A 27,778-nucleotide genomic window follows, 5' to 3' on the forward strand; every position below is an offset into this window, starting at 1 on the left:
CCCCCAACCCCTCTCTGCTGTCCTGACACCACAGCTCTGGAAGGGATGCTCCACCTGCAAGCCCTGGAGCCCTGCCAGAGGTATCTGGAGATGCTGGTTGACTCAGCTTCTGGGGGAAGAGAAGATGCTGGGCTGAGGGAGTGACCTGGAGGTGGGGCCCAGGCTCTTTATAGGATCGTGGCTCCTCCGAGGCTGGCAGGTTCACAGTCGGTCTCATCCCAGTGGAGTCGTCACTGCCAGGCATCCAGAGAGCTGACACCTTGGCAGGAGCTGGGCCTGGAGTGGAGCCAAAGGGTTGGCATGGAGAGACTGACGCCTAGGGGACCACCAGGCCATCCTCACCAGGTAACAGTGTCACCGAGCCTGTGGGCCTCATATGGGGTAGGGCTGGGGGCCAGGGTGCACTCCAAGAAGCTCGACAGAGCTGAAACCAAGGTGATGCTGGTCTCTGGGAAGGGCCTGGGTCCAAGACTGGGGTCTCTGCCCAGGCAGAGGCTGAGGGTAGGAGGGAGAAGAGAAGGTGAGGGAATCCGTTCTTAGGGATGGGGGGTGGGAGGGACAGACGATTAGCATCCATAGAAGCCAGGGCCGGGGAGACCAGTCCTCACCTTGAACAACTAGGCAGCAGCCCCCTGAGAGTCCCTCTCTCTCCCCCCACAAGGCTCACTCACCACGTCAGAGAACACAGTGGCTGCATGTCACAGAAGGAGACCCCACCAGCCCCACAGCCCACCGCTGCAGGCAGTGGGCTTCCTGGAACTGGCTGGAGTCCAGGAACCACCCTGTGTGTCTTGGGAGCTCTGACAATCCAACTCCTCATCCACCTCAAATAATGTGCAGGGCCCAAGAGCTAGGAGGATGCAACCAGGCCAAAGAGGCCTACAAGCTGCTCGCCCTCACCCCTGGCAGGTGCTTCCCCTTGGTCCATAGTTTTCATCCTCACCAGGCCAGAAGGACTGACTCTTCAGTTCTTCCCTTCTGCCCCAGTGGCCACAAAGGGGGTCAACCTCACTGTCGTGAGGCATTTGCCTTCTTCACAGACTGGCCAGACTCCTGGATCTTGGCCCTGAGACTTAACCCACAGTTGGAGTTGGGTCTCCTTATGCAGTTTCATCCTGGTGCTCCTGGAGAAGACTTGCTTGTGGCAGGCCAGGCACAAGGGATTCCTGGGGAAGACAGATGGGACCACTCCATCACAGGACACCTGCTGTCCCTGCATGTGGCCTGAGGTCTGGAGGACCCTCCCCAAGGCAGATGTCAGTGTGAACGCCCTGATGGGTGTGGGAAGAAACCCAAGGCTGCAAGAGAGGGATGACAGAGGGGCTGGACAGCCCTGGCTCCATCTGCTGTTCCTGCCAGGAGTCTGAGTTTTCCGAAGTGCCTCCTTTCCTCCTTGTCTCCCCAGAAAAGGCTGGGCATCCTTCTCCTCCCACCCTCTGCCTGCTCTGGGCCCAGCCCAGACTGAAGCTCAAAGTTCAGTGGTCCTGGCAGCCCGATTTTGCCCACACACCAGCAAAGCCTCTTGCCTGATGGTTCCAGCTGAGTCCCTGAGAGCTTCAAGTCAGCTCCCGGGGCAGGCAAGCCTCAGAAGCAGCCTCACCCCTCCTTCCTGCTGGTACAGGGAACTGGAGACTGCCTTGGCAGCAGGAGTTTGGCTGGCAGGACAGGCCGGGCATTCAGAACTAGGTCTGGGAAGTGCCAACTGTATTGTCTGAGAGCATCAGCTCAGCCTGACCCAGAAGGTGCAGGGCCCAAGGCTGTGGCCGCAGCTTCCACCGGTTGATATCTCAACTTCCTCGCTTTGCCCCACGGTGGGTCACTGAATCCTGGTAGAGGGAAAAGGCAGCCCACGCATTTTCCTCTTCCGGCGAAGACTTCATGGTCATAGTTCCTCTGAGGACTGCAGCCCCCTCAAGCTTCCTTGGGTCACATCCCTCGTGATGGGCAGGGGCCAGCACTGAGTCATGGAGGAGGGGCCTTGCAAGGGGCGGGGGCGGGGTTTGCTGGGACTCTCAGCAGAGAGGCGCTTCCAGGATCCCGTAGGAATACCGATTGGGAGGGGGGGGGGCTGCTGGGGAGCCCCTCCATGGGCATCTGGGACAGTCGTGATGAAGGCAGCATTTCAGGTGGGAGGGTCTTTCCACAGGGAGGGTGAGTCCCAGAGCCCTCAGGAGAAAAGAATCCTATCAGTTAACATGTTAGTTGGCTCAATCATCATATTTGTCTAAAACAAATCTCTGATATTCTAAGGTCTAGTTATTCATAGGGCAGAGGGGGAAAGGGCTTTTACAAAGAAGCAAAGTCCCAGGAAGGCAGAACCACACAGGGGTGGGAGCTCTGGCCTTGAAGACCTGGGTTTGAATCCTAACAATATCACTTACTAACTCTGGGACCTAGAGCAAGTCCACCTTGCTGAGGCTCAATTCTCTCATCTGTAAAATGGGTGGAAATGAAAGAACTATCTTGCGAGAGTGTGGAAGATAAATCAAGTTCAAATATGTAATAAGCTTAGTACAGCATCCAGAAACACAAGTGCTTCATAATTAGTAACAAGAGCAATTATCTAGAAACGGCTTACTTTTTGCTAAGCATTCTACAGGCATTCACACATTCAGCCTCAGAACACTGGGTTGGGTTGGTCCTATTCTTTGTCCCACTGCAATGGGAAAACAGAGGCGCTGAGAAGTTTAGTGACTTGTCCAGGGTCACACAGCAAGGAAGCAGAGAATCAGGGTTTAGATCCAGACAACCTGGTGGGGAGCCTGGCTTTGTCCTTTCCGTGCTCTCGCCCCAGCAATGGCCAGTCACTGTAATGATGTCACAGCCCATCCTCTGGGTGCTCTGTGTTGGTGGCGGTCTTGCAGGTGAGGAGAATGGGGCTTCAGGCTAGGAAAAGTGTCCTCCAGGGAATGGTGGGCTTTCTGTGGGTGAGAGGCTCTCAGTGATCAGAGGGGGAAAGGGGCACCTAACTGGGCATGGTGCTGGCTGGAAAGTGAGCAACAGGGACTCGATTCTCAATAGCCCCAAGTGACTTTAGAGCAGCCCACAGGCCCTGGCCCTGAGGAGGGAGGGACTGGGCTGCCTCTGCCTCCCCCACTGGCTCAGAGTGGGCATTGAAGCACGTCTCCTCACAGGAACCCAGGTCCTAGCCAGCACCGTCTCTGCAGTGGGTGGTGATGGAATCTGGGTGCTGGGAGGAACAGAGGCAGGTGTCTATAATGTCACTGAGTCCCCGTGACCTACAACTTCTGGCTTAAGGCCTATAGAGTTAAAATGTTGCTGCGTCACTGGCATTAATCCTCATGAAGAGAGAAACAAGTCTGCCTTGCTGGGACGGTCATGTGTCAGCCAGGGAGCTGACAAGGATGACAAAGATACTCAGCAGGAAACCACAAGACAGGGATGACGCAGGGACCCAGGGAGAGGGGTGGGGGTGGGGATATAAGCCTGACTGGCTTTGCCTTGGCCCACTGTTCTTTAAGCTCCCCTGTGGGGGCATAGAGAGCCGGTCCCGGACACTGGGCCAGCCCCTGGCAGGCGGTCCCTGTGCAGAGGAGAGATGGGTTCCCGGTGAGAGGCGAGACTTTCGGGAATGAGACTGGTCATGGGAGGGTGCAGAGTGGGAAAGAGCTTTGGTTTCATTACAGCGCCATTTCCCAACCATGCAATGTTGAACGTCCACCATGCGAGCGTGGTGCTGCCTGTGTCTCAGGCAAGAGGACTTTATTATAAGAAATGTGAGCAGGGTACCCAGAAGAAGCTACCCAGTGGGGCCTCAGGGAGAACAGAAAGCCACCCAAGGGCTCCCTGGACCCCAGCAGTGCCAAGGGCCTCAGCAGTAGGGGTTTGAGCGTACCCCTGCCCCAGGGCCCTATCCCCGCAAGACTCAGCCTCACCTCCACCTTCCCTCTGCTTTTCCTCTTGCCACCAACTCCGCTAGTCTTCTTGGCCTCTTCCAGCTTCTGCTCACTGTTTCTTCATTCTTCCTGGGCTTGTCTGTGGGCTGACATGCCCTCGCCAGCATCTTTATACTTTCAACACCTGCTCAGCTGATGCTCTCTCTCTTGTTTTTTTTTTTTTTTTTAGGGCTGCACCCACAGCATATGGAGGTTCCCAGGCTAGGGGTTGAATTGAAGCTGCAGCTGCCAACCTACACCTCAGCCACAGGAACGCAGGATCCATGCCTTGTCTGCTACCTGTGGCACAGCTTGGGGCAAGGCCGGATCCTCAACATGCTGAGCAAGGCCAGGGATTGAACTCAAATCCTTGTGGATACTAGTCGGGTTCATAACCTGCTGAGCCACAACGGGAACTCCAACAGCCTGATGCCCTTGAGATTCTAATGCACACCCAGTAGGGGTGTGTACCTGAGGCTAGCATGGGGCACTGGGCTCCCCAGGGCTCAGCCTCCTGGATTCACATGCCTGCTTCCGGTCCAGAGGTCTGGAGGGACGCTGGGCAGTGGGGTCACATGCTTCACCCCAGGCCCATCCTCCCTGGGAGCTCTGGGGGTGGTTGACCCCAAACTGACATGTCCAAGGTGGTGGCCATTCCTTGGTCCTCTGCTTCCCGCTTTCTCCACCACCACACTGTCCCTGAAGGGAGGGGGTCCCAAGGTTCCACCCTCTACATGGCCTGCCATTCCCTGACTGCGGTGGCCCGAGACCATGCCCCATGGACAGAAGTGGGCAACGGCCACCTGGCCCCAGAACACCTGCAGCATCAGCAAGCAGCTCAGGAGAAGCCTCGGCACCAATGGGTGGGGCTCTTGAGCAGGATGACTGGGTGGTCTGCTCTTTTTCTCCAGGGGGAGGCCTCTACCTGCTGGCAGCTCACTGTGAGGATCCTGGAGGCGCGGGGCCTGGGCTGGGCTGACCTGTGTGAGTAACTGTGTCCTGGGCTCCTGGGGTATAGGGACAACCAGGTCCTGTGGGAAAGGCCCAGACAAGTGCCTTGGGGCTGGGCTGGCCTGGGCTGCCCACAGAGGCTGTGGGTGCTTGGGAGGCACCTGGCAAGGCTCTTTTTTCTTTCGTTCTTTTTTTTCCCTTGATGTTGGCAGTAAGCGAGGCAGACTCCTATGTGACCCTTCAGCTGCCAACCGCAGCTGGAACAAAGTTTAAGACCAAAACAGTCACCAACTGCAGTCATCCTGTATGGAACGAGACCTTCACTTTCCTGATCCAGAGTCAGGTCAAGGTAAAGGCCAGGCCACTCACCAAGGACAGGTTGTCCCCTACACACAGAGGAGGGAGAGTTCTTGGGGTAGAACACACCGTCCTCCTGGCAGAGAAACTGGGCAGGCGGTGTCTTTGTGCCTCAGCTTAGATGTACGGGAAAATATATGAGCCCACCAGCTGCTGTGGCCTGAGCTTCAGCAAGCCTCTGGGCCTCCCTAAGCCCCTGTGTGCAGCGGCAGCAGTGAGAGTCCCTTCTAACTGGGTTGGGGGGAGGTTACATGACACAATATATGAAGACTCCCAGAACCTATGGAGCCCCAGCAAAGCAGGTGAGCAGCTAGTGGCAGGAAGGGTGGGGGAACTCTTTGAAACAATTTTTTTATAAAAACAAAAATTAGCAGGGGGATTTTTTTTTTTTCCCTTAATGTCTTTATCCATGGGATATGGAAGTTCCTGGGCCAGGGATTGAATCCAAGCCACAGCTGTGACCTACACTACAGCTGCAGCAACACCAGATCTTTTAACCCACTGCACTGGGCTGGGGATCAAATCTGCACCTCTGCAGTGAACCGAGCCACTGCAGCTGGATTCTTAACCCACTGCACCACAGCGGGAACTCCAGACATTCCTTTCGACTGCTTTTAGGCTTCACCATTACTTTTACTTTGAATTACAAGGTGTGGAGGCACAGTACTCCCTTCCGGCCCTGGGATTACGTGAGGATTCAACAGGTGTGAGCCAGAGCTATGAGTTAACAATGTGCTAAGTTGCGGCTCTCGGGTCCCTAGAATGTTCTGGAACTGAGTATCTACGACGAGGACCCAGTCACGGAGGATGATGCTTGCTTCAAGGTTCTCTACGACATCTCGGAAGTCCTCCCTGGCACGCTGCTGCGGAAGACGTTCTCCCAGCATCCCCAGGTGGGTGGGGGGGCCCCACCGGCCCCACCGGCCCCACCTCGCAGCTCCAGGCTGAGGAAGTTGCCCAGTTTCTCCCAGCTGTTAGGACGCTGCCGCGTTGAACTCATTTGCAGAAAGCCGGAAGCCCCGCCCAGAGATATTTACCTTTGGATAGGAGAGGAGGCTTGACTGTTACCGGCTGAATCACCTAATGGGGGAGGAAGGTTTGGGGTGATAGAAAACTTCCTCCATCACAAAACACGGCTGAGGGTGACCAACTCTTTGGGTGGGGGCGGGTTCATCACTCCTGCTCACAGCTTCTGACCCAACCTCCACCCGCCCAGGGCCCAGGGCCTGGGTGATGAAGATCTCCACTCTCCAGGAGGCGGCCCCCAGGGGGACGGGGAAGACCTGAGTTTTGAGATCTGTAGCCCCCACCTTCTGGAGGAAGACGGAAAGGGCCTCGGGCATCTTCAAGCTCCTTTGCCTTGTGTTCTCTCCTTCCTCTTCGGCATTGCCGGGCAGGACAGCTGCTCTCTGCTAGCTGCGGGGAACTGGGGCAGGGGGCCCAGCTTTCCCTAAGACACCATTTCCTCATCTGTACAGTGGCAAGGGTTGTAACACCGGGCCTCTTAGAGGCTGCTTGAGATGATGAGATAACGCACGTAAAGGAGATGTGCTAACTCTCAAGACACATATGTATGTTGACAGCTTGCTCATCTTTGATTTCAGAGGGGGGAGGAGCTGGACGTGGAATTCCTAATGGAGAAAACGTGAGTAATGCGGCACAGCCCAGGGAGGTCTCAGGACCCAGGCTTTTCTCAGGGAAATGTCTTTGACCCAGGTCTTCCCATCAGTCTGTCCAGCTGAGATTTTCTGTCCTGCATCTCCTACCCCTGCCATTTGGGGTGGGGAGACCCCCTAAGAGTAATAAGTAGAGGAAGGCTGGTGTTTTCTCCGCCCTACTCGCTATCTCTCCTCACCTTTCACGCACCAGAAGCATCTCCCACACCTGAATCACATCCAGGACTTAGAGAACATTCAGGGTCACTCAGAGAAGCCCCACCTGGGGGCAGCCCCAGCCAGGAGGAGGCATGTTTGTGCAGGAAGCCTTTGCCTTTGCAAGGCTGGACTCTGGATGGTTTGATTTTTTTCCAGGTCAGACTGCCCGGAAACCCTCATCACCAACAACGTGCTTGTGGTAACCACTTCTCCAGGCCTGTGAGGGGGAGTTGAGGGGGGGCCCTAGAATGGACACTGGGTAGGGGGATGGGGGGCGGCTGCCTTGGAGGGGTGGGCTGGAAGAGACAAGAAAAGGACAGGGCTTTGTGGTAAGGCCATCTGGCCTCACTAAAGTGGTCGCCTGGGACAGCAGTCTGGGGCTGGAGGGCTTGGAGGGGCCTGGGACTAAAGGGAACTTGCAGAGGTGGGTGTTAGGATTCTGCCAAGAGGCGTTCTGGGCCGTAGCAGGATGGCTGAGGGAGTGTTGGGCAAATTCTAGGCACTCCCTGATGGTGTTAAGTCCATGTGTGCTGAATTCACAGTTCTTAGCCTTGAAAGTGGTGAGGAGGGCACGCAGGCCAGGCCAGGTTCAGGTTCTTAATATTAAGGTAACGAGCCTCAGAGGGAGTTGCAGCGTGCTGTGCCTCCAACCTGGCAGCTTTGAGATGGAGCCAGGAGTCCATCAGCTCTTCCTCAGGACAGTGGACAGTCATGGTCAGCTCTCCTAAACCGTAGGATGCTCCTGAAGCTGCAGTGGACAGGCATGGGGGGAGTTGAGCAACGATTAGATACTTTCTACTCAAAGTAAGGCTCCCAGCCAGCACAACAGGCATGATTGTGGAGCAAGGCCAGGCCCTGCATGAGGTGAGTAAGGCAGTCAGAGCTCAGAATGGAAGCAGGCACCCACCCTCAGGGACATACGAATGCCTGTTTGATGGGCTAGTATTACCTTTTCAAAAACACCTTCAAACCCCCACACCTGTGGCAGCTGCCTTTTCTCTGAGATGATGGAAACCAGTGGCTGGGTGATGAACTCAGCAGTTCTGGGGGAGAAGGTCATTAGCAAGAGCTGAGAGGGCAGCAGGCGCGCGTCACAGAGAGAATGCAGCAGGCTCACTTGGCAAGTTGGCTGCGTGGAGGACAATCAGGAGATAGACCAGTTGTGAAAATGTTAAGGGTTTCTCTGACCCTCTCCATCATCCTGGGGACCCGAGGTTCACATAAACTGGGAGCAGTTGTAGCAGAATGCATCCTCCAGCTTGAGGATGATACAGAGGAAAGAACAGAGTCTGAGGGCCGGTTGGGTGGTGGGGTGCTGGGCTCTCAGAGAGACCAGAGAGGCTCTGCTCCAGGATACATGGCGTCGCAGTTGCAGTGGATCACAGGTGTGGTGAGGCGTTTCTGTGTCTAGTCTCACTCTGGACCCCACCTCTGGCTCTGTGCATGGTGGTGGATCTGGGATGGTGAGGCTGAGAGGACCTCAGCTTCCCCCACAGAGCCCCCTGTCTAACAAATGGTCTGCCCCAGGCCCGAGAGCTGTCACGCCTGGATGTCCGTCTAGACGCCATGGGGAGCACAGCCATGGCTACAGGTGAGATCTGCTCAGAACAAGGTCTGGTTTCTGCCTGGAATGTTGGGGAGAGCAAGGGGTGGCTTGGAACCTGTAGAGCAGGAGGTGAGCCACAGGGCAGAGCTCCCTCTTTCTCCTTGCCCACTCAGCACATGTGCAAAGGGTCTCCTCTGGGCAGGCGAGTCCCCTGGGCCTGGGGGAGGGCATTCACAGGAGGTGGGAGTCCCATGGGGATTGTGGGTGAGTCCTTCCCACAGTGCTGTTTGCCAAGGTCTAGTCACGTGGTCTCCCCATGTCTGGGCAGTACCTCCGGTTTCCTGGATCCTAGCTGGGGTTCCAGGCTCTTGGTCCCCTTTGCTGACTTGCCCACTCTTTCCCTAGATCAGGACAAACTGGAGCTGGAGCTGGTGCTGAAAGGGTCGTATGAGGACACGCAGACATCTGTCCTAGGCACAGCCTCAGCCTTCTGTTTCCACTACATGGCAGCCCAAGAGGCAGAGCTGAGTGGGTGCCTAAGGGTGGGTCAGCTGCCACAGATCTTTGCCTGGCCTTCCCTCTCCCAAGGCCAGGCCCCTGTAGCCTTGTTGGCCTCCCCCAATTAGGCAGCACGCCCTTGGCAGACAGGGCTGGTCACTGGGGGCCTAGGGTGGGTGGTCTTGCGGGGGGCGGTACCGGGCTGCTATGCCATGTCAGTCTTTGTTGGAACCTTACAAGGGCTCCTCCAGTAATGCTCTTAGAATAAATCCCATGTCCATGTCCTTAGGCCCCACATTACCTGGCCCCTGCCCACCTCTGCCGCCTTATTTTCTTCTGTGCTTCCCTCGTTCATGCTGCTCGAGCCATGCTTGTCGCTTCTTGTTTTTCCAACACACCAAGTGCTCTCCTTGTCCTCCTGTGGTTCCTTCCCAGGCCACTGGCTCCTCTTCCTTCCTTTCTACTTCCTATTTCAGATCTCGGCTCCAGTGGCACCTGTTCAGAGGCCCTCCTTGACACCTCCATCTTAAATAGGCCCCCACATACCACCTTCGGTTACTCTCATATCACATCACACTGCCTATTTCCTTGATGGTATCTACTAACACCAGTTCATTACCTGTTTCTTTATAAATTCATGCACACCAATTCAGTCAGAACAATAAATAAATAAAAGTTAGCAATTAATATGCTAAATAAATACAAGCTACTATTTTTTATTATAGTTGATTTACAACACTGTCAGTTTCAGGTACATAGCAAAGTTAGACAGCTATTATGTTTGTCATTATTAGCAATGGTAACTATTGTACTTACAACCACTGTCAATATTGTACACTTTTTGTATTATCAGGGAGGGCCTGTGTCTGTCCAGATCACTGTCTAGATACTCAGTAAGGATTGGTTAAGTGAGTGCATGAACGAATGAATGAATGAATGAATTTTCCCTCCAGAGCTCTAGAAGCAATGGCTGGAGCTCAAGCAACTCAGCTGAGCACCTCACTGTGGCCCTGAGGGCCTTGGCCCTGGGGAAGGAAGTGACCGTTGATGTTCCTGCTACAAATGTAAGTGGCCTCAGCTGGATGGGAGGTCCCAGTGAGAAGAGAAATGGAGGAGCCCAAGGCCCCCAGGGTCTAGGGCATTCTGAGTGGGGTCTCTTGCTTTGATTTCAGGCCCCAGGAGTGAAGTTGCACCTCAAGGCTGAGAGCTGGTAAGGGACATTCCTATCCGAGGGGGACAGGGGTAGTCACCAGGCAGGGGTGGAAATGGAGATGGTGATCCTTGGGATTGGGATTAGGGAGTTTATTTGGCAGTTATTGTGGGCTTGGCCAGCCAGTGCATCCTGACCCTTGGATCCTCCACTGCCACAGCCCTAAGGAGCTGGCCGTGCGTCTGGGCTTCGATCTGTGTGCAGAAGAGAAAGCCTTTCTGAGCAGGAGGAAGCAGGTGGTGGCCAAGGCCCTGAAGCAGGTCCTGCAGCTGGATGGCGACCTGCAGGAAGATGAGGTTTGTGGGGCAGGAGGATATAGGTGCAGATACATTGCACTGGCCTTATTCCAGACCCTGGGGAGTGGGCATGTGGGGGAAGATATAGGGTGTGGGGAAACCTCTTTGGGGATCTGTTCAAGTCAAAGAGCTGTCACTGTCTGGGGAGGAGTTGGGTGCTGGCTCTAACCCTGACTCCTACAGGCCCTGACCAGGAGGTGCCTTCCCTGGAGACAGGAGGCAGCTCTACCCCTGTCCGTGTTAAGCCAATCTGTGTCTCTGTGCAATCCAGATACCCGTTGTGGGCATCATGGCCACAGGAGGGGGTGCCCGAGCCATGACCTCTCTCTACGGCCACCTGTTGGCCCTGCAGAAGCTGGGCCTCCTGGATTGTGTGACCTACTTCAGTGGCATCTCGGGCTCTACATGGTGAGGACCCTGGGGACTGGAAGAGCAGAGATGATCAGGCCGCAGGTAGGGGGTGGAATGGACATGAGAGGAACCTTCTCTATGGGGAAGACAAGTGGGTGTGGGCAGTGTGGTCTGATGGATGCCTCAAAAGGGAGGAAACAGACCCAAAGTCCTGCCATGCTACTGAAGAGGTGGCAGACAGCTGATCTAGAAGGAGCTGGATTTGAGTTTCTGCAACACCACTTACTGGCTCGGTGACTTTGAACAACTTATTTTATCTGATTCTCAGCTGACTTATCTCCAAAATGGGGGTAATAATAGTACCTACTCCATAGACTGCAGTGGGACAGCCCAAGTAAAACATTTAACATATGTGACACATATTAGGAGCTCCAAGCTGGTAGCTCTTTTTTCTTTAATGGTTGTTACCGCATATAATCCTCACTATGCTCTCCAGGGTGGTCTTTCTTATTTTAATGTTATTATTTTCTTTTTTCTTTTTCTTTTTTTAGGGCCATACCTGTGGCATATGGAAGTTCCCAGGCTAGAGGTTAAATTGGAGCTGCAGTTCACGGCCTATACCACAGCCACAGCCACGTCAGATCTGAGCCATATTATGACCTACGCTGCAGCTTGCGATGACACCAGATCCTTAACCCACTGAGTGAGGCCAGGGATCAAAATGAGCATCCTCATGGATACTAGCTGGGTTCTTAACCTGCTGAACCACAAATGGGAACTCCTGTTTCTCTTAATGACCCTATAGTATAGATGAGGAAATTGAGGTCAGGAGATGCTATTTTACCTAAAGACACCATTGTCTCCCTCCACCCGACCCTGCCTATGATGAGGTCAGATTTTCCACTCTTGGAGGTTCATTCCTTTGTGTCTTACTGAAATGTGACTTTAGGGAGTTCTCATTGTGGCTCAGTGGGTTACAAACCCAACTATTATCCATGAAAATGCAGGTTCAATCCCTGGCCTCTCTCAGCTGGTTAAGGATCTGGAGTTGCCGTGAGCTGTGGTGTAAGCCACAGATGTGGCTCAGATCCCACATTGCTGTGGCTGTGGTGTAGGCCAGCAGCTGTAGCTCCAATCCAACGCCTAGCCTGGGAACTTCCATATGCTTCAGGTGTGGCCCTAAAAAGACAAATAAATAAATAAATGCACAATGAATATTGAAAACAGTTTGAGAAAAACATAAACTTACATTAACTTTTATGTTGATTACATGCTGAAATGATAATTTTTGGTTATTGAATCAAATGAAATATATTGTTAAAATTAATTTTTTGGATCTCTTTACTTTTTCAAAATGTGGTTATTAGGAAAATTCAAATTGCATTTGTAGCTCACATTCTATTTATTTTGGACAATGCTGATCAAGAAGATGAGAAAGCCCCAAGAAATTTTCCAGATAGGCGTGGCCTTGGTGGCAGGGGCCACCTGTTGGGAGAAGTGAGAGGGTGTGACTTAGAGTTGCAACGACCCGTGCTGGGCCTTGGCCTCCAACTGTAATGTTCCTTTGTTCTCTCAGGACAATGGCCCATTTGTACGGGGACCCTGAGTGGTCACAGAAGGACCTCAAGGAACCCATCAGACATACCCGGGAGCACCTGACCAAGAGCAAGCTGGAGGCCTTCTCTCCAGAGCACCTGGCAAGTTATCTTCAGGAGCTAGAGCAGCGGGCTGAGCAGGGCCAGCCCACAACCTTTGTGGACCTGTGGGGTCTGGTGCTGGAGTTCATGCTACACGGTCAGGTAGGGCTCCTGCATGTGCGAGGTGGAACATGGGTGCACGGGCAGGGCTGGGGCAGCATTGCAGCTACTTGACACACGTGTGCATTTTCTGCTGGGTAGAAGAGGCCAGTGGTTAAAAGATGTGGAAACCACCATGCTGCAGTGTCTGTCCAACTTTGGGATGCCAGCTTTTTGGGCCAGGTTATTCTTCAATTAATTGCCATGAAGCAGACATTTCTGGATCTCCCAAGAGCTAGGGACCAGTCAGTGCCAAAGTCAGTTAAGCATTGTTTTTGGAGCCAGTGAGTTTTTTTTTTTTTTTTTTTTTTTCCTGTCTCTTTGCCTTTTCTAAGGCCGCTTCCTCGGCATATGGAGATTTCCAGGCTAGGGGTCCAATTAAAACTGTAGCCTCCAGCCTACGCCAGAGCCATGGCAACACAGGATCCGAGCCATGTCTGCAGCCTACACCACAGCTCACCGCAACGCTGGATCTATAATCCACTTAGCAAGGCCAGGGATCGAACTCACTACCTCATGGTTCCTAGTCAGATTCGTTAACCACTGCACCATGATGGAAACTCCACCAGTGAGATTTTTGAAACAGCTTTTATTTATTTATTTTAAATTTTTTATTGAAGTATAGTTGATTTACTATGTTGTGTTAATTTCTGCTGTACAGCAGATGTGTGTATATATATACACACACATACTCTTTTTTAGTATTCTTTTCCATTATGGCTTATAATAGGACATTGAATGTAGTTTTTTCTGCTATGCAGTAGGATCTTGATTATCCCCTCCACATGTAATAGTTTAGATCTGCTAACCACAACCTCCCACTCAGAACAGCTTTTATTTTATTTATGCGTAATATAAAATGTATTCTTCAACTTCATGGTAGCATTAAAAGCACAGACTATGGGACTTCCTGTTGTAGCTCAGTGGGTTAAGAACCTGACACAGTGTCACTGAGGAAGTGGGTTTGATCCCTGGCCTCACTCAGTGGGTTAAGGATCCAGCGTTGCCACAAGCTGTGCCATAGGTCATGGGTAAGGCTTGGATCCTGCATGACTGTGGCTGTGGTGTAGGCCAGCAGCTGCAGCTCAGGTTCGATCCCTAGCCTGGGAACTTCCACATGCTGCAGGTGCAGCCCTAAAAAGAAAAAAAAAAATCTGGGTCCAGAATTCCTAGATTCAAATTCCAGTGCCTCTGGCTAGCTATGTGTCCTTAGACAAGTTATTTAACCTCTCTAAGCCTCAGTTTTCTCATCTCTACAATGAGAATGAGAATAGTACTTACAGTATAGGGTTGTTTTGAGCACTCAGTGCTGACTTGGAATAGAGTAAGCGTTAAACATTAGCTATTCTATTTCTTTTTTGTTATCCTAACATTATTAAGACAAAACTGAGCATACACAATGTTTATACTTTTTTTTTTTTTTTTTTGCTTTTTAGGGCCACACTCTCGGCATATGGAGGTTCCCAGGCTAGGGGTCAAATTGGAGCTACAGCTGCCAGCCTACACCACAGCCACAGCAATGCAAGATGCGAGCCATGTCTGCGACCTACACCATAGCTCACGGCAATGCTGGATCCTTAACCTGCTGAGTGAGGCCAGGGATTGAACCTGCAACCTCATGGTTCCTAGTGAAATTTTTTTCCTCTGCGCCATGTTGGGAACTTCTTATACATTGCTTCTATAAGGAAAGCTTAGTATGTTAACTGCTGAGTCTTACATTAACTAATAAAATTAATAGGGATTTTTTTCCCCCAAAACTGTTGTTTTACCAATATAGTTATCTGAACAAAGTTTCTTTTAAAACATTTGAAACATCTGAAACACAAAAGGGTTGTTTATTTATTTATTTATTTTTTTGGTTGCCCCATGACATATGGAGTTCCCAGGCCAGAGATCAGATCCAAGCCACAGTTTCGACCTAAGATGCAGCTAGGTAACGCTGGATACTCTAAGCCACTGGGGATCAAACCTGGATCCTAGCACTGAAGAGACGCTGCTGATTCCATTGCACCCCAGCAGAAACTGCTCAAATTCTTTTCATTTTGTCTATTCATCTTTTAAATATCTTGTAGGAATTCATTATGAATTCAGGATAATAATCCTTTCTCTGTTCTAGTAGACTTTGATGCATACTTTGAATATAATCCGTGTCATTTTTTTCTTTGTGGTCTGTACTTTTAGAGTTCCTTGAGAAATCTTTCCCTCCCCGAAAGTTAAAAAATGCCTTTCTATATATTCTTATACAAGTTTTAAAGATTTCTTTTTCAATTAGGGCTTTAAGCCATCCAGAATTTAGTTTAAGTTATTAAGTTAGCAGGAATTCAGTTTTATTTTGTTTTTTTCATATGGATAGCAGACTTCTCCAACATCACTTATTGATTTTTTTCTCCACTGATCCGAATTATTACTTTGGTCATGTGTCAGCATGAATATATAATAAATCATACACGCACAGGACTTTTCCTAAGCTCTCTATTCCTTTCTAATGGGGCTCATTCTCTGTCTCTGAGCTAATATTGCACTGGCTTAGTTACTTAGTTATATCTCTGTATCTGACTGGGCAGATTTTACCCCCATCTGCCACTTTGGGTCTCAGAATTACCCTGGCTACCTTTGGTCCTTTGCCCTTCTATATATGTAATAGAATCAGCTAGTCAAGTTTCATGATAAATCTTGTTGGGATTTTTATTGAAATGGCATTGAATTTATAAAACCAACATCATTAATTGAAATGTTTTTATTAATATATCCTATGTATCTTTGGAGCTACTGTTCATGTTCAGTTTTGAGGGTGCTGTGTTGTATTAACTCACTTTTCAGCTTGGCGGCAACAATTTGTTGCTATTAAGTGGCGGAAGCTTGTTTTATTTTTAATTTTTTTGTGTGTGTTTTTGTCTTTTTCTAGGGCCGCACCCACGGCATAGGGAGGTTCCCAGGCTAGGGGTCGAATCAGAGCTGTAGCGCTGGCCTGCACCAGAGCCATAGCAACGCGGGATCCGAGCCGCGTCTGCAACCTCACCACAGCCCACAGCAATGCCAGATCCTTAACCCACTGAGCAAGGCCAGGGATCAAACCCGCAATCTCATGGTTCCTAGTCGGATTTGTTAACCACTGAATCACAACGGAAATTCCGGAAGCTTGTTTTAACAGTTCACTTTATGAGGTTCTAGAAAATGCAGTTTGATCTTAGGCTATAAAGAAGACATATTTAATTACCATTTGATCCTCCAGTAACGACTTAATGCATGGTTTTATGTACACAGTTTATAGCCATTTAAAAAAGACAATTAGTTTTAAAAAATTAATTCACAAGAATAAAAATCCTTGTATTATTGAACAATGTAATCTTAAAAATGAGCACCTATGTGGTTTTAAAAATTTTGTCCCAACATGAAAGCTTTTCATATACTATTTCTTTTTTTTTTAAGGTCAGTATGCTTTACCTCTTAAAACTCACATTCATTATATACTTCTAAAAATAATTCTTTATTCAGCAAATTTAGTATTGATTGCAAATTTAAGTTTTTAGATAAAACTAAGTATTTACTAACTCTATACTATACTGGTCTACAGTATCAAAAGTTGTTTTAAATTATCAGAAAATATAACTCCATACATAACAAATCACAATTCTACTAAGTATTATTAAAGAAATACTATACCCTGAAATTTTGCTCAGAACAACTTAATTAGTCTACATATGTTTATAATATTGCTTCAGCTTTTGCAAAAACCCACTTGTAAAATACACCTATTATAAGCAGCACTTCTCAAATAACTCTTTGGAATTTTCCCCTTTTTTTTTTTTTTTTTTTTGCTTTTTAGGGCCACACCCATGGCATATGGAGGTTTCCTAGGCTAGGGGTCCAGTTGGAGCTACAGATGCCTACCTACACCACAGCCACAGCAATGCCAGATCTGAGCCTCATCTGTGACCTACACCATAGCTCATGTCAACACTATCCCTAACCCACTGAGCGAGGCCAGGAATCGATCGAACCTGTGTCCTTATGGATACTAGTCAGGTTTGTAACCCACTGAGTCACAGCAGAAACTCTATCTCCTTGGAACTTTTGTCATTACTCTCTTGCTGGCAAGCACTAAATAGCTTAGAAACTGCTCATCATTCCTCAAGGAGAAACAGTTTTTCTCTATCTTTTCCTGAGTTAAGAAGGTCTTACATATTTATCTTCAACTCTGGACAAAAGTTTTGGAGATGCTTTAGTCCCACCCTGGACAAGGTCTAGATCACCAGCGTTAACACATCCCCAGCACTGCACCCAGCTTCCGCAATCCCCACATGCCAGCAGAGTGGCCTTCTGCAGGGTTGGGCACCCTCATTTGGAAATGGGGGACTAGAGATCCAGAGGCCTCCACCACTTACTGGTGAGCTATTAAAAGGGAAAGGACTGCCAGGTACTGTTTGAGTAGATAGAAGGATGTGCTGACCCTGTTCCCAACCTTTCCTAGGGCAGAAATTGCATCTGTAGTAGGAAAGCAGGCAAACAGGGTTCTTAACGAGAAGACTTTGAGAAGGGCAATCACAGATATTCATCAAGCCTCCTCCCTCCTCAACACACATACCTATTCATACCTTTAATGTACTTAACATAGCAGGCTGGGGATCACATCTGCACCTCTACAGTGACCCAAGCCACTGCAATTGGATTCTTAATCCACTGGGCCACAATGGAACCCTACCTGGGGAGATTTTATTTTATTTTATTTATTTATTTTATTTAATTTTCTGTCTTTTTAGGGTCATACCCACAGCATAAGGAAGTTCCTAGGCTAAGGGTCAAATCGGAGTTGCAGCTGCCGGCCTACAACTACCACAGCCACAGTAATGCCAGATCTGAGCCACATCTGCAATCTATGCTGCAGCTTGTGGAAATGCCAGGTCCTTAATCCACTGATCGAGGCCAGGGATTGAACCCACATCCTCATGGATACTAGTCAGGTTCTTTTTTTTTTTTTTTTTTTGTCTTTTTAGCTATTTCTTGGACTGCTCCCGCAGCATATGGAGGTTCCCAGGCTAGGGGTCAAATCGGAGCTGTAGCCACAGGCCTACACCACAGCCACAGCAACTCGGGATCTGAGCCGAAGCTGTGACCTATACCACAGCTCATGGCAATGCTGAATCCTTAACCCACTGAGCGAGGCCAGGGATGGAACTCAAAACCTCACAGTTCCTAGTCGGATTCATTTCCACTGAGCCACAATGGGACCTCTGGGGAGACTTTTAAAGAGGCAAGTTCCTAAGTGGCATCTGCTGATTTTCAGAAGACACTTAGTAATCTGTATATTTAACACACTCTAAGCAGGTCTAATGATAAAGGCTGATATGGTGGGGTGGGAAGCCCCTAGGTCTAGCTGCTGAATGAGGTGCCTTCCAGCTCAGACAACCTAAGAGAGAGGTGGCATGTTTGTGGTACATGTACTGTTCTGTGAAAAACAGCCAAGGGCCTGTGGCAGCAGGATCCTTTTCAGGTAGGGCTCCAGGGTGCCACCACCATTAACCTTCCTGATGCTTGAGATGAACCCTTTTTGCATCTCTGGTTTGGGATAGAAGGAAGCCTCTCTGTTCCCCTAGAACTTGGCAAGGCTCTTTGGAGGCTCCCCTAAAAGGCAAGCCACAGTCCTTGCCATCAAAATGGGGCTTGGAGTTCTTTGGGAGAGAAGACTAGAAACAGAAGGCAGGAATAAACAGTGGAGTATAACTTCGTGCTGTGCAAAGCAGGAAAAGAGGAGATGAGGGGAGGGGAGGATTTTAGGAAAATGCTTGGGAGGGGCTGAAACTTGAACCGCATCAAGGTGAACTTAGAAGAGGCAGCCCAGCCCCTGGCAAAACTTACAGTGTACACTGAACAGGTTTCCTGAGTCCTTTCTGGAATGCACTTGCGCGTGTGTATGTATCTTTGTGTCTTTGCATCAGGGTCCATGTCCCCTCCATCTTTCAACCCATAAACGTGGGCCACTGGAACCACAGGACGCAGGGGTGGGTTTCACTGCTGACACTGTGGTCCTCGTGGATGGCACCCTCTGCAGATAGGGCACAACCTGCATGGCTCTACGTGGCAATCCCGCGTATGGAGCTGGTCAGAACTTGGGGGGCGTGTGCAGAAAGTGAATGTGCATACCCACCCGGGCCACCCAGATCCCAGTGGGCCAACTGCCTCTCCACCCCCTCCTCCCAGCCCATGCAACCACCCTGCCTCCAGGATGCTCCCAACCTCACTTCGGCCCTGATGCTTGAGGTGAACCCTATTTGCAACTCTGTCCCCACCCCAGGTGATGGATCAGAAGTTATCGGGACAGAGCGCTGCGCTGGAGCGGGGCCAGAACCCGCTACCCCTCTATTTGAGCCTCAATGTCAAAGAACACAATCTGCAGACCCTCGACTTCAAGGGTACAGTCCTCAGTCCTGTCCCTCCACCCTCCCCCTGCACACACATGCACGCACTCCTCCTCTGCACCCTGAGCGTCCGTAGAGAATTCACACTGGAAACTCCTACACAGATGGTCAGCCTTCTGGAAGGGTGGTGGTCCTGGGCACGGGGGCTGGTCAGCCCAGGAGTCAGCCGGACAGGGAGGAGGCTGAGGCCTCTGGGTGGGCAGTATCCTTGGCCTTTGTCAGAGCTGGACCCCCCGCCCCAGCCCACCGTCCTCACTCCTGCCTCCCCATCATGCCCGCATAGAGTGGGTTGAGTTCTCCCCTTACGAGGTTGGATTCCTGAAGTATGGAGCCTTTGTCCCTTCTGAGTTCTTCGGGTCCGAGTTCTTCATGGGGCGGCTGATGAGGAGGATCCCTGAGTCTCGGGTCTGCTTTCTGGAAGGTGAGGAGTGCTCACTCTGAAGGCTCTGGCCAGTCCCAGGCCAGGCCTCTCTGACTGTGACACCTGTACCCAGGTCTGGGCAGAGCCCACCGTGAGGGTGGGGGTGGGCTGTGGGGAAGGGCCATTGCAGGGCAGCCTGCTGCCACTCCCATTTTCCATTTGCACCCAAGGCTGGGAACTGCTGGTTTCCAAGGGATAGGTGGCAGGGGGCTGACTTCTCTTGGGGGTTTGGCCTTCAGGTATTTGGAGTAACATTTTCTCCTTGAACTTGCTGGATGCTTGGTATGACCTCACCAGTTCTGGTGACACCTGGAAGCAGCACATCAAGGACAAGATCAGGAGCTTGGGTAGGAAAGGGAGGCACTGAGGGGAGCCTGGGATGAGGCCACTTCTCCTTCAGAGGGGGTGGGGACTGGGCTAAGTGTTTCCAGGCCCCTCACTGGACCAATGTCTGTTTCTCTGGGCTCAGAGGAGTCCCCTGCCTCTTCGAGGACCTCCTCATGGTTGCAGCCTGGAACAGCACTGGCCCAGATGTTTAAGGGCTTCCTGACAGACAGACCACTCTACCAGCACAGCTCTAACTTCCTCCGGGGCCTCCAGCTGCACCAGGACTACTGTGCCCAGAAAGATTTCTCCACCTGGGCAGGTAAGTGTCCCCAGGTGACAAGGTTGGGCTTCCGGGTGGAAATGGACCATGACTGGGATGAACAGAGGCTTTGGCAGCAGGGCGGCAGTTTATAGCATCCACATCTGGGGTGTGGCTTGGGGAAGGTCTTGGGGTTACATGTGCATTCAGGGAGTGACACCAGGAGTAAGAAGGGGACATGGAAGCGAAGGCAGCACAGAGGACGTGACCTGTGTTGGGGTGGCTGCCCCTAACTATTGCTGCCGCCTCCTCAGACTGCCAGCCAGACTCCTCCCCAAGCCAGCTGACCCCGCAGGAGCCCCAGCTCTGCCTGGTGGATGCCGGCTACTTCCTCAACACCAGCTGTCCCTCCATGTTCCGGCCAGGTCGCAGGCTGGACCTCATCCTCTCCTTCGACTACTCTCTGTCCTCGCCCTTTGAGGTGCCTCTGCTCACCCCATGGGAACCCCAGAGCCTCTGCCCAGCCAGACCACACTCCAGGGGCGAGAAGCAGGGCCAGTGGCTCAGGTCTTCTGGGTCCCAAGGGAAGAGAGAGAGAAGTGACAAGCTCTGACCAACAGGCTTCTGCCAGGGTTGGGAAGGGCTGTGGAGGTGCTGGGGCCTTGGGTTCCCTGGAATGGTGGACAGGGAGGATCAGCTGCACATCCTTGCCATGCCTACCCCAAGAGGAACAGCTGCACAGAGGTGGGGGGAAAGCCTGGCCTGTCCACATCCACACCCTCGGGGCACCCTGGGAACTCTGGGGAGCAGGTGGGTAGGGCTTTGAGACAGAAGTGTGTCCCCTACTGAGGCCCTTGAGGCTCTAAGATTGAATAACCCAGAAACAGCAATCCCAGGTAGGAACTGGGGTGTTAGGTCTGTACCCCACGAAAGATTTTAGCCAAACAACACTGCTGACCACCGGAGTCCTTTGCTTCCCTCCGTGGCACAGCGTAGCTTGACTGGGCCACCAGCAGGACAGAACGCGCTTGTCTTGATACGGAGCAGTCACTTTGGGCTGGAGCTGTCCTCGCATTTTCTAGAGCACTGACCTGGGATGACTGGGAAATAGCGGGCTCTCTCTGGGCCCCCTTCCTCCTGCCAGGTGCTGCAGCAGGTGGAGCTGGACTGCCGGGGCCGGGGGCTGCCGTTCCCCCATGTGGATCCCAGCCCGGAGGAGCAGCACCAGCCCAGGGAGTGCCACCTCTTCTTAGACCCTGACTGCCCCAACGCCCCGGCCGTGCTGCACTTCCCGCTGGTCAATGCCTCCTTCAAAGACCACTCAGCCCCTGGTGAGGAACTGCCCTCCCTAACAGCCTACCCCACCTACCAGAGGCATCGCCCTGGGCCTGCCCAGTGCCCCTGCAGCCAGCAGAGGGAGGACAGTCTTGAGGGTGATCCCATCAGTTTGGGACAGTACCCTGGCGTCTTGGGGATCCCCACATCCCAGCAGGAGCCCTCTCTTTGCAAAGTCAATGGACTGCTGTTCTTTGTGTCGTGACCCCAGGCTCTTCTGGCCTCCCCCTCCCCCAATGCCCCTTGCTACTCCTGGGCTCTTCTCTCCCACCCTGGGGTTGGGGGGAGGTGGGGGGAGGCGCTGTAGGAATCAAGGCACTGTCACTGTCCAGGTGACCCCTCTCTCTCAGATTCCCCTAAAACTATCTGGGATCACATCTGGCCTCTCTGTCATCCTATCTCAACCCACTCTAGGGTCCTTTCTCAGGGAGCTAGTCCTCTACTCCACGAATCCCAAAATCTGAACTTTCAGCACATTCCTTCTAATCCTCGCCTCCCACCCACTGGTCAGATTTTCACCTCCTTTTGATGGGAAAAACTGATTCTGCCATTGTGCATTTTCCTGGCTTTCCAGTTCCCACCATAACTCCAAACCCTCCAGCTTTATTCTAACCCCACTCGGCCCACCTCTTGGAATTCTCTTTCGCTCTCAGCAGAGACTGTTTCTTGCAAAGCAAAAGCTCTTTGGTTTTCAGACTCATGCTTCCATCATGAATTGTATGAATCTACTCACTAACCTAGTGGCCTTTGTTTTTCTGCTGCTTCCACCTGACCCCCTGAAGGTGAGATAGGTACCTGGGGTGGCCTGAACAGTGGAAGAATTGTAATGCTGCAAGGAAATTGTATGTAGCACATGCTTCATATCTCAAAAGAGCATCCTGCTGTCCACAGTTAGAGTTCTGGGCAAAGGACACAGAGGGCTGGGAGGAAAGCAAGGAGCCCCTTCATTGGAGTCCAGTTGCGTGGAACAGTTCTGCCAGCTGTGGAGGCCTCTGGACCCTGCACCTAACCTGCTCCCACCCCTGGTCAGGTGTCCAGCGCAGCCCTGCAGAGCTCCCGGCTGGCCAGGTGGATCTCACGGGGGTCACCTCCCCCTATTCCATATTCAACATGACCTACAAGGAGGAAGACTTTGACCGTCTGCTGCAGCTCAGTGACTACAACATCCGAAACAGCCAAGGCACCATCCTGCAGGCTTTAAGGATGGCTCTGAAGCACCGGGCCCCAAGTGCTAGGCCTCCAGAAGCACAGACTTGAGACTGCTCGGGGGCCTCTGGACCCTGAGGGTCACACTCTGACCCTCCAGGGGCTGGGGGTTTAACCCCACGGCAGCGGGCACAGCCACAGTGGCCCTCATGGCACTGGGGTTCCTGGGCTCTCCCAGGCCTGGGCTACCTCTGCCACTGGTCTTGCCTCCCTACACCCCCTAGTTCTCCTTCTCCTTCATAGCTGGTTTGAGAGGAGCTGAAAATAAACTCCTCACCAGGCCAGTGCATAGAACAGCTGGTTGGACCAAGCAGTCACAAGTTCTTTTCATGCCTGACCAGGATGGATTTGGGGCACCATCTGGAGGTGCAAGACCAGACTTGCGGATAGGACCAGGAGTGGGGACAGGCAGGGCTGGGATGGTCTACCCTAGAGATTTCAGGTGACAGGAGTCACAGTATGTCCTGACAGGTTCCTCTTACTGCCTCTACTCCTTTTATACTATTTTTATGCAACTTGAGTGATATAAACCACCTACCCCATATCTGTCTAAAGCATACAATTCAATGCATACTTTTTCTATATTTTCAGAGTTGTGAAACCATCACTGTAGTCAATTTGAGAACACTTTCATTAACCCAAAAAGGAACCCCTCACCCTTAACTGTCAACCTCAAACCATCCCTACCGCAGCCCTAGGCAACCACTAATTACTGTTTTTATAGATTTGTCTAATCTAGACACTTGAAGTAAATGGAATCATACAATATGTGGCCTTTTGTGTCTGGCTGCTCTCAGCATAATGTTTTCAAGTTTCATCCACTTTGTAGTAGGTGTCAGGACGTCTTGTTTTTTTATGGCTGTATAATACTCCATTGTGTAGCTCTGCCGCACTTTACCTGTTCATGTTGATGGGCATTTGGATTGTTTCCACTTTTTTGGTTATTATGAATGTTCATATACGAGGAGTTTCTGTCATGGTTCAGCGGAAATGAATCTGACTAGCATCCATGAGGGACACGGGTTGGATCCTTGGCCTCAATCAGCCAGTTAAGAATCTGATGTTGCCACGAGCTGTAGTGTAGGCCAGCAGCTACAGCTCTGATTCAAGCCCTAGCCGGGGAACCTCCATATGTTGTGGGTGTAGCCCTGAAAAGACAAAAAAGTTCATAAATGATTTTTTGTGCAGACAACGTTTTTAACTCTTGCATGTATACCTAAAGGGTGAAATTCTTGGGTCATATGTTAATTTTCTGCTAACCTTTTGAGGAATTGCCAGAATGTTTTCCAAAGTAGCTGTACCATTTTTCATTCCTGTTAGCATCTTATGTGTGTTCCACTTTCTCCATGTCTTGGCCAACTCTTACTATTTTCTGTCTTTTTTTTAATTATAACTGTCCCAGTGGGTGTGAGGTGGTATCTTGCATGTGTGTCCGTAATGTCAAGAATCTTTTCACATACCTTTGGCCTTTTGTATATCTTTAGAGAAATATCTGTTTGGATCTTTTCCCCATGTTAATTGGATTATTTGTCTTTTTGTTGATTTAGAAGAGTTCTTTATATGTTCTCTGACTTGCTGTATGATTCACAAAGTTTTTTTCCCAGTCTGTGGGTTATCCAGTGGGTTATCCTCTTGCATGTGGATATCAAGTTTTTCTTATTGATATCCTCTGAAGCACAGAAGTTTTTTATTTTGATGATTCCCAGTTTATATTTTCTTTTGCTGCTTGTGCTTTTGGTGTCATATTTAAGAAACCATTGCCTAATCCAAGGTCATGAAGATCTACACATATATTTTCTTCTAGTGGTTTTATAGTTTTAGCTCTTACATGTAGGTCTTTGATCCATTTGAGTTAATATTTGTATGTAATATGAAGTAGGGGTTCAACTTCATTCTTTTGCATGTGGATATGCAGTTTTTCCAGCACCATTTGTTGAAAGAAAAGGCTGTTCCTTCCCCATTGAATTTTCTTGACACCTTCATTGAAAATCAATTACCTGTAAATGTGAGGGTATGTTTCTAGACTCTGATTCTATTTCATTGCTCTATTTGTCTATTCTCATGCTGATATCACAGTGTCTTGATTACTGTAGCTTTGTAGTAAGTTGAAATCAGGAAGTGTGACCCCCTCCAACTTTATTTTTTTCTTTTCAAGATTGTATTGGCTATTCAGGGTCCCTTGAATTTCAATGTGATTATTAGGATTATCTTGTCTCTTTGTGCGAAGGATATCACTAGGATTTTGATGGGGATTGAATTGAATCTGTAAATGAATTGGGTATTTCCATCTTAACTTTGTCTTAAACAATTCATGAATATGTGATGTTCTTTACATTTATTTAGGTGTTTAATTTCTTTCCACAGTGTTTTGTAGTTTTCAGTGAACACATCTCACACTTGTTTATATCTAAGTATTTTATTCTCTTTGATGCATGAGTTTCTGTCTCTGTGGAATTGTGGTGTGTCACCCTCCCCATGCGTATGTGTTCATCAACCTGAAAGCTCCCTGAACTCCCTATTATCGGGATTTTTATCGAGGCTTTATTATATATGCATGATTGATTATAAACTCAATTTCCAGCTCCTCTCCAGAGAATAACAGGTGGGGTTGAATTTCCCATTCCCTCACCTCCTAGATCAAAATTAAGACACCTAGTCATAGAATTAGCGTCACTTTCTTTTTTCTTTTTTTCTCTTTTTAGGACTGCAGCCATGGCATATGGAAGTTCTTGTGCTAGGGGTCAAATTGGAGCTGCACCTGCTGGCCTACACCACAGCCACAGCAATGCTGGATCCAAGCTGCATCTGCAACCTACACCATAGCTCATGGCAATGCCAGATCCTTAACCTGCTTAGCAAGGCCAGGGATTGAACCTGCATCCTCACAGAGACTATGTGGGATTCTTTACCCACTGAGTCACAATTGGAACTCCAGAATTGCCCTCACTTTCTGACAGCACCCAAGCCAGAGCAACACTTTGCTTCCTTGAGCATTCCATTCTTGACCTGAAATCAACAGATCGTCAGCTATTTCTCCAATGAAGATGGGTTTATCCAGGATCTGCAGAGAAGTGCAATTCTGGGCCATGGTGAACCATGTGCAAGGGAGGAGAACACTTTTACAGAGAGGAAAGGAAAGTTGGGAAGGCTACAGTAAAGTCCAGGACTGTTCATTGGCTGAGTCCTTTGCCAGGAAAGACATCTGCCTTCTTCCTGTTGGGCTCTGCTATCATTCTAGAGCACGAGAGCTCCCCCTTCTGCCTCCCCGACTGTCTGAGGCTTCTGTTAAATTTTTTTTTTTTTTAACACTCTAAATCACCTCACACAAGCCCAAATCCTGCAATAAACTCCTCCTGCCTCTCACTTACCAAGACACCCCATAGTTCCCCACAGTGTGCAGCCTCCTCGGTTGCAATGAGTATCAACAAACCCAAATTTTGTTCAGCTAGGAGTACCCATCGTGGCTCAGCGCCTAACGAACCCAACTAGTATTCATGAGGATGAGGGTTTGATCCCTGGCCCTGCTCAGTGGGTTAAGGATCTGGCGTTGCCGTGAGCTGTGGTGTGGGTTGCAGACATGGCTTGGATGCCGCATAGCTGTGGCTGTGGCATAGCCTGGCAGACCAGTAGCCTGGAAACTTCCATATGCCAGGGGTGTGGCCCTAAAAAGACAATTAAAAAAAAAGTTGTTCACCTGCAGTAATGTTCCCAGTGGTCCTTGGCAACTTGCTCAAGATTACTAAACTCAGAAGTGGCAAAGCCAGACCTGGAACTGGAGGCTTTAAAATCAATGTGAGGCTTCTAACAGCCCCACCACCCCACATCTTTGGGCACTGATTCTGGAGCATGCCCTATTGTATTGTGAAGAATTAACCTGACCTGAAGAGAGGGCTTGCTCCTGGAATGGCCTGTGTGATGGGAGTGTCTTTGTTTGCCTGCTTTGGCTGCTGGACAGTTTGTCAGTGTGATTTGTGATGAGGCCTCTGGAACAGGCAGGTCAGTTCCAACCTCCAGAGGAACTGGGACTAAAGCTATTAGCTTGACCTCCCAGAGGGGTTGGAGGGTAAAGGTCAGCCATGCGGGCAGCAGGTGATGGCACCCTGGTAAACACCGAACACCAACGTCTCAGGCCCCCTGATTGGTAATAGGCCAATTGTCACACACTGGGCCCAGGAGGTGAGAATGCTGATTGTGACTCCACAGAGGGGGGACAGCTGGGAGCTCCCATTAGCCCCACACCCAGACTCTGCCCTGTGATCTCTTTCTTTGACTTCAATTTATATCTTTTCACTACAAAATCAATCAATCAATCAATCAATCAATCAATCCAAACATGCCATAATCCTAAGTATAGAGCTTTCCTGAATTCTGAGTTGTCTTAGCAAATTATCAAACCTGAGGGTAGTCTTGGTGCCAGCTGCTCTGAAGTGGGGTTGGTTCCAGGGATCCCCAAACTTGTAGCTGGTGTCGGAGGTGACGGCAATCTTGTATGGGCTGTTCCCTTAGCTCCTCCTCAAGTGGGGGTCAGAAGTCCTGGCCGTCTGGAGGACCGTGCCCTCAATCTTGAAGTCGGGCTGACTCAGAGCCCCTGTGCTCTGGAGAGTGAGGAGGGAGACAAGTGGGAAAAAAGACTTGTTCCTTTGGGGGAATTTTTTTTAAGGGATGTTCCTCAGGTTAGGGGTTGAATCAAGCTGCACCTTGAGGGCACTGAGTCCGAGCCACATCTGCAGCCTATGTTGCAGCTTGTGACAACACTGTATCCTGTACCCAACTGAGCAAGGCCAGGGATTGAACCCACATCCTCACAGAGACAGGGTCAGGTCCTTAACCTGCTAAGCCACGATGGGAACTCTGGAGGAATTTTCACTAAAGCCAGAGAGAGCCAAGGAGTGCCACATAGCCCCCAGAGTGGGCTGGGCCCAGGCTCAGGGCCATATGTCCTGTGTGAGTGTGTGTGTGCATGAGTGTTCATCTCACTCCCCACCCTCCACAAGCTGCTGTTACCTGGGCCCCCTGACTACCAGGAGGTCCACCCCATC

At 50.4% G+C, this 27,778-nt stretch overlaps 1 protein-coding gene across 1 annotated transcript; it reads left to right on the forward strand.

Moving 5' to 3' along the window:
* Positions 1-216: 216 nt before the first annotated feature.
* PLA2G4D (phospholipase A2 group IVD) lies at positions 217-23,531 on the forward strand. Its single transcript, XM_047769452.1, has 20 exons — positions 217-345; positions 4,808-4,880; positions 5,060-5,196; positions 5,966-6,097; positions 6,809-6,849; positions 7,235-7,277; positions 8,606-8,669; positions 9,030-9,166; positions 10,076-10,186; positions 10,295-10,332; positions 10,493-10,628; positions 10,900-11,036; positions 12,556-12,778; positions 19,068-19,185; positions 19,475-19,612; positions 19,852-19,959; positions 20,082-20,258; positions 20,513-20,679; positions 21,343-21,529; positions 22,564-23,531. Exons 1-20 carry the CDS (start codon positions 301-303, stop codon positions 22,788-22,790), a joined length of 2,439 nt encoding a protein of 812 aa, XP_047625408.1. The 5' UTR covers positions 217-300; the 3' UTR covers positions 22,791-23,531.
* The last annotated feature ends 4,247 nt before the right edge of the window (positions 23,532-27,778 follow it).

The sequence above is a fragment of the Phacochoerus africanus genome, chromosome 2, assembly GCF_016906955.1.
Source record: "Phacochoerus africanus isolate WHEZ1 chromosome 2, ROS_Pafr_v1, whole genome shotgun sequence".
NCBI lineage: Eukaryota > Metazoa > Chordata > Mammalia > Artiodactyla > Suidae > Phacochoerus > Phacochoerus africanus.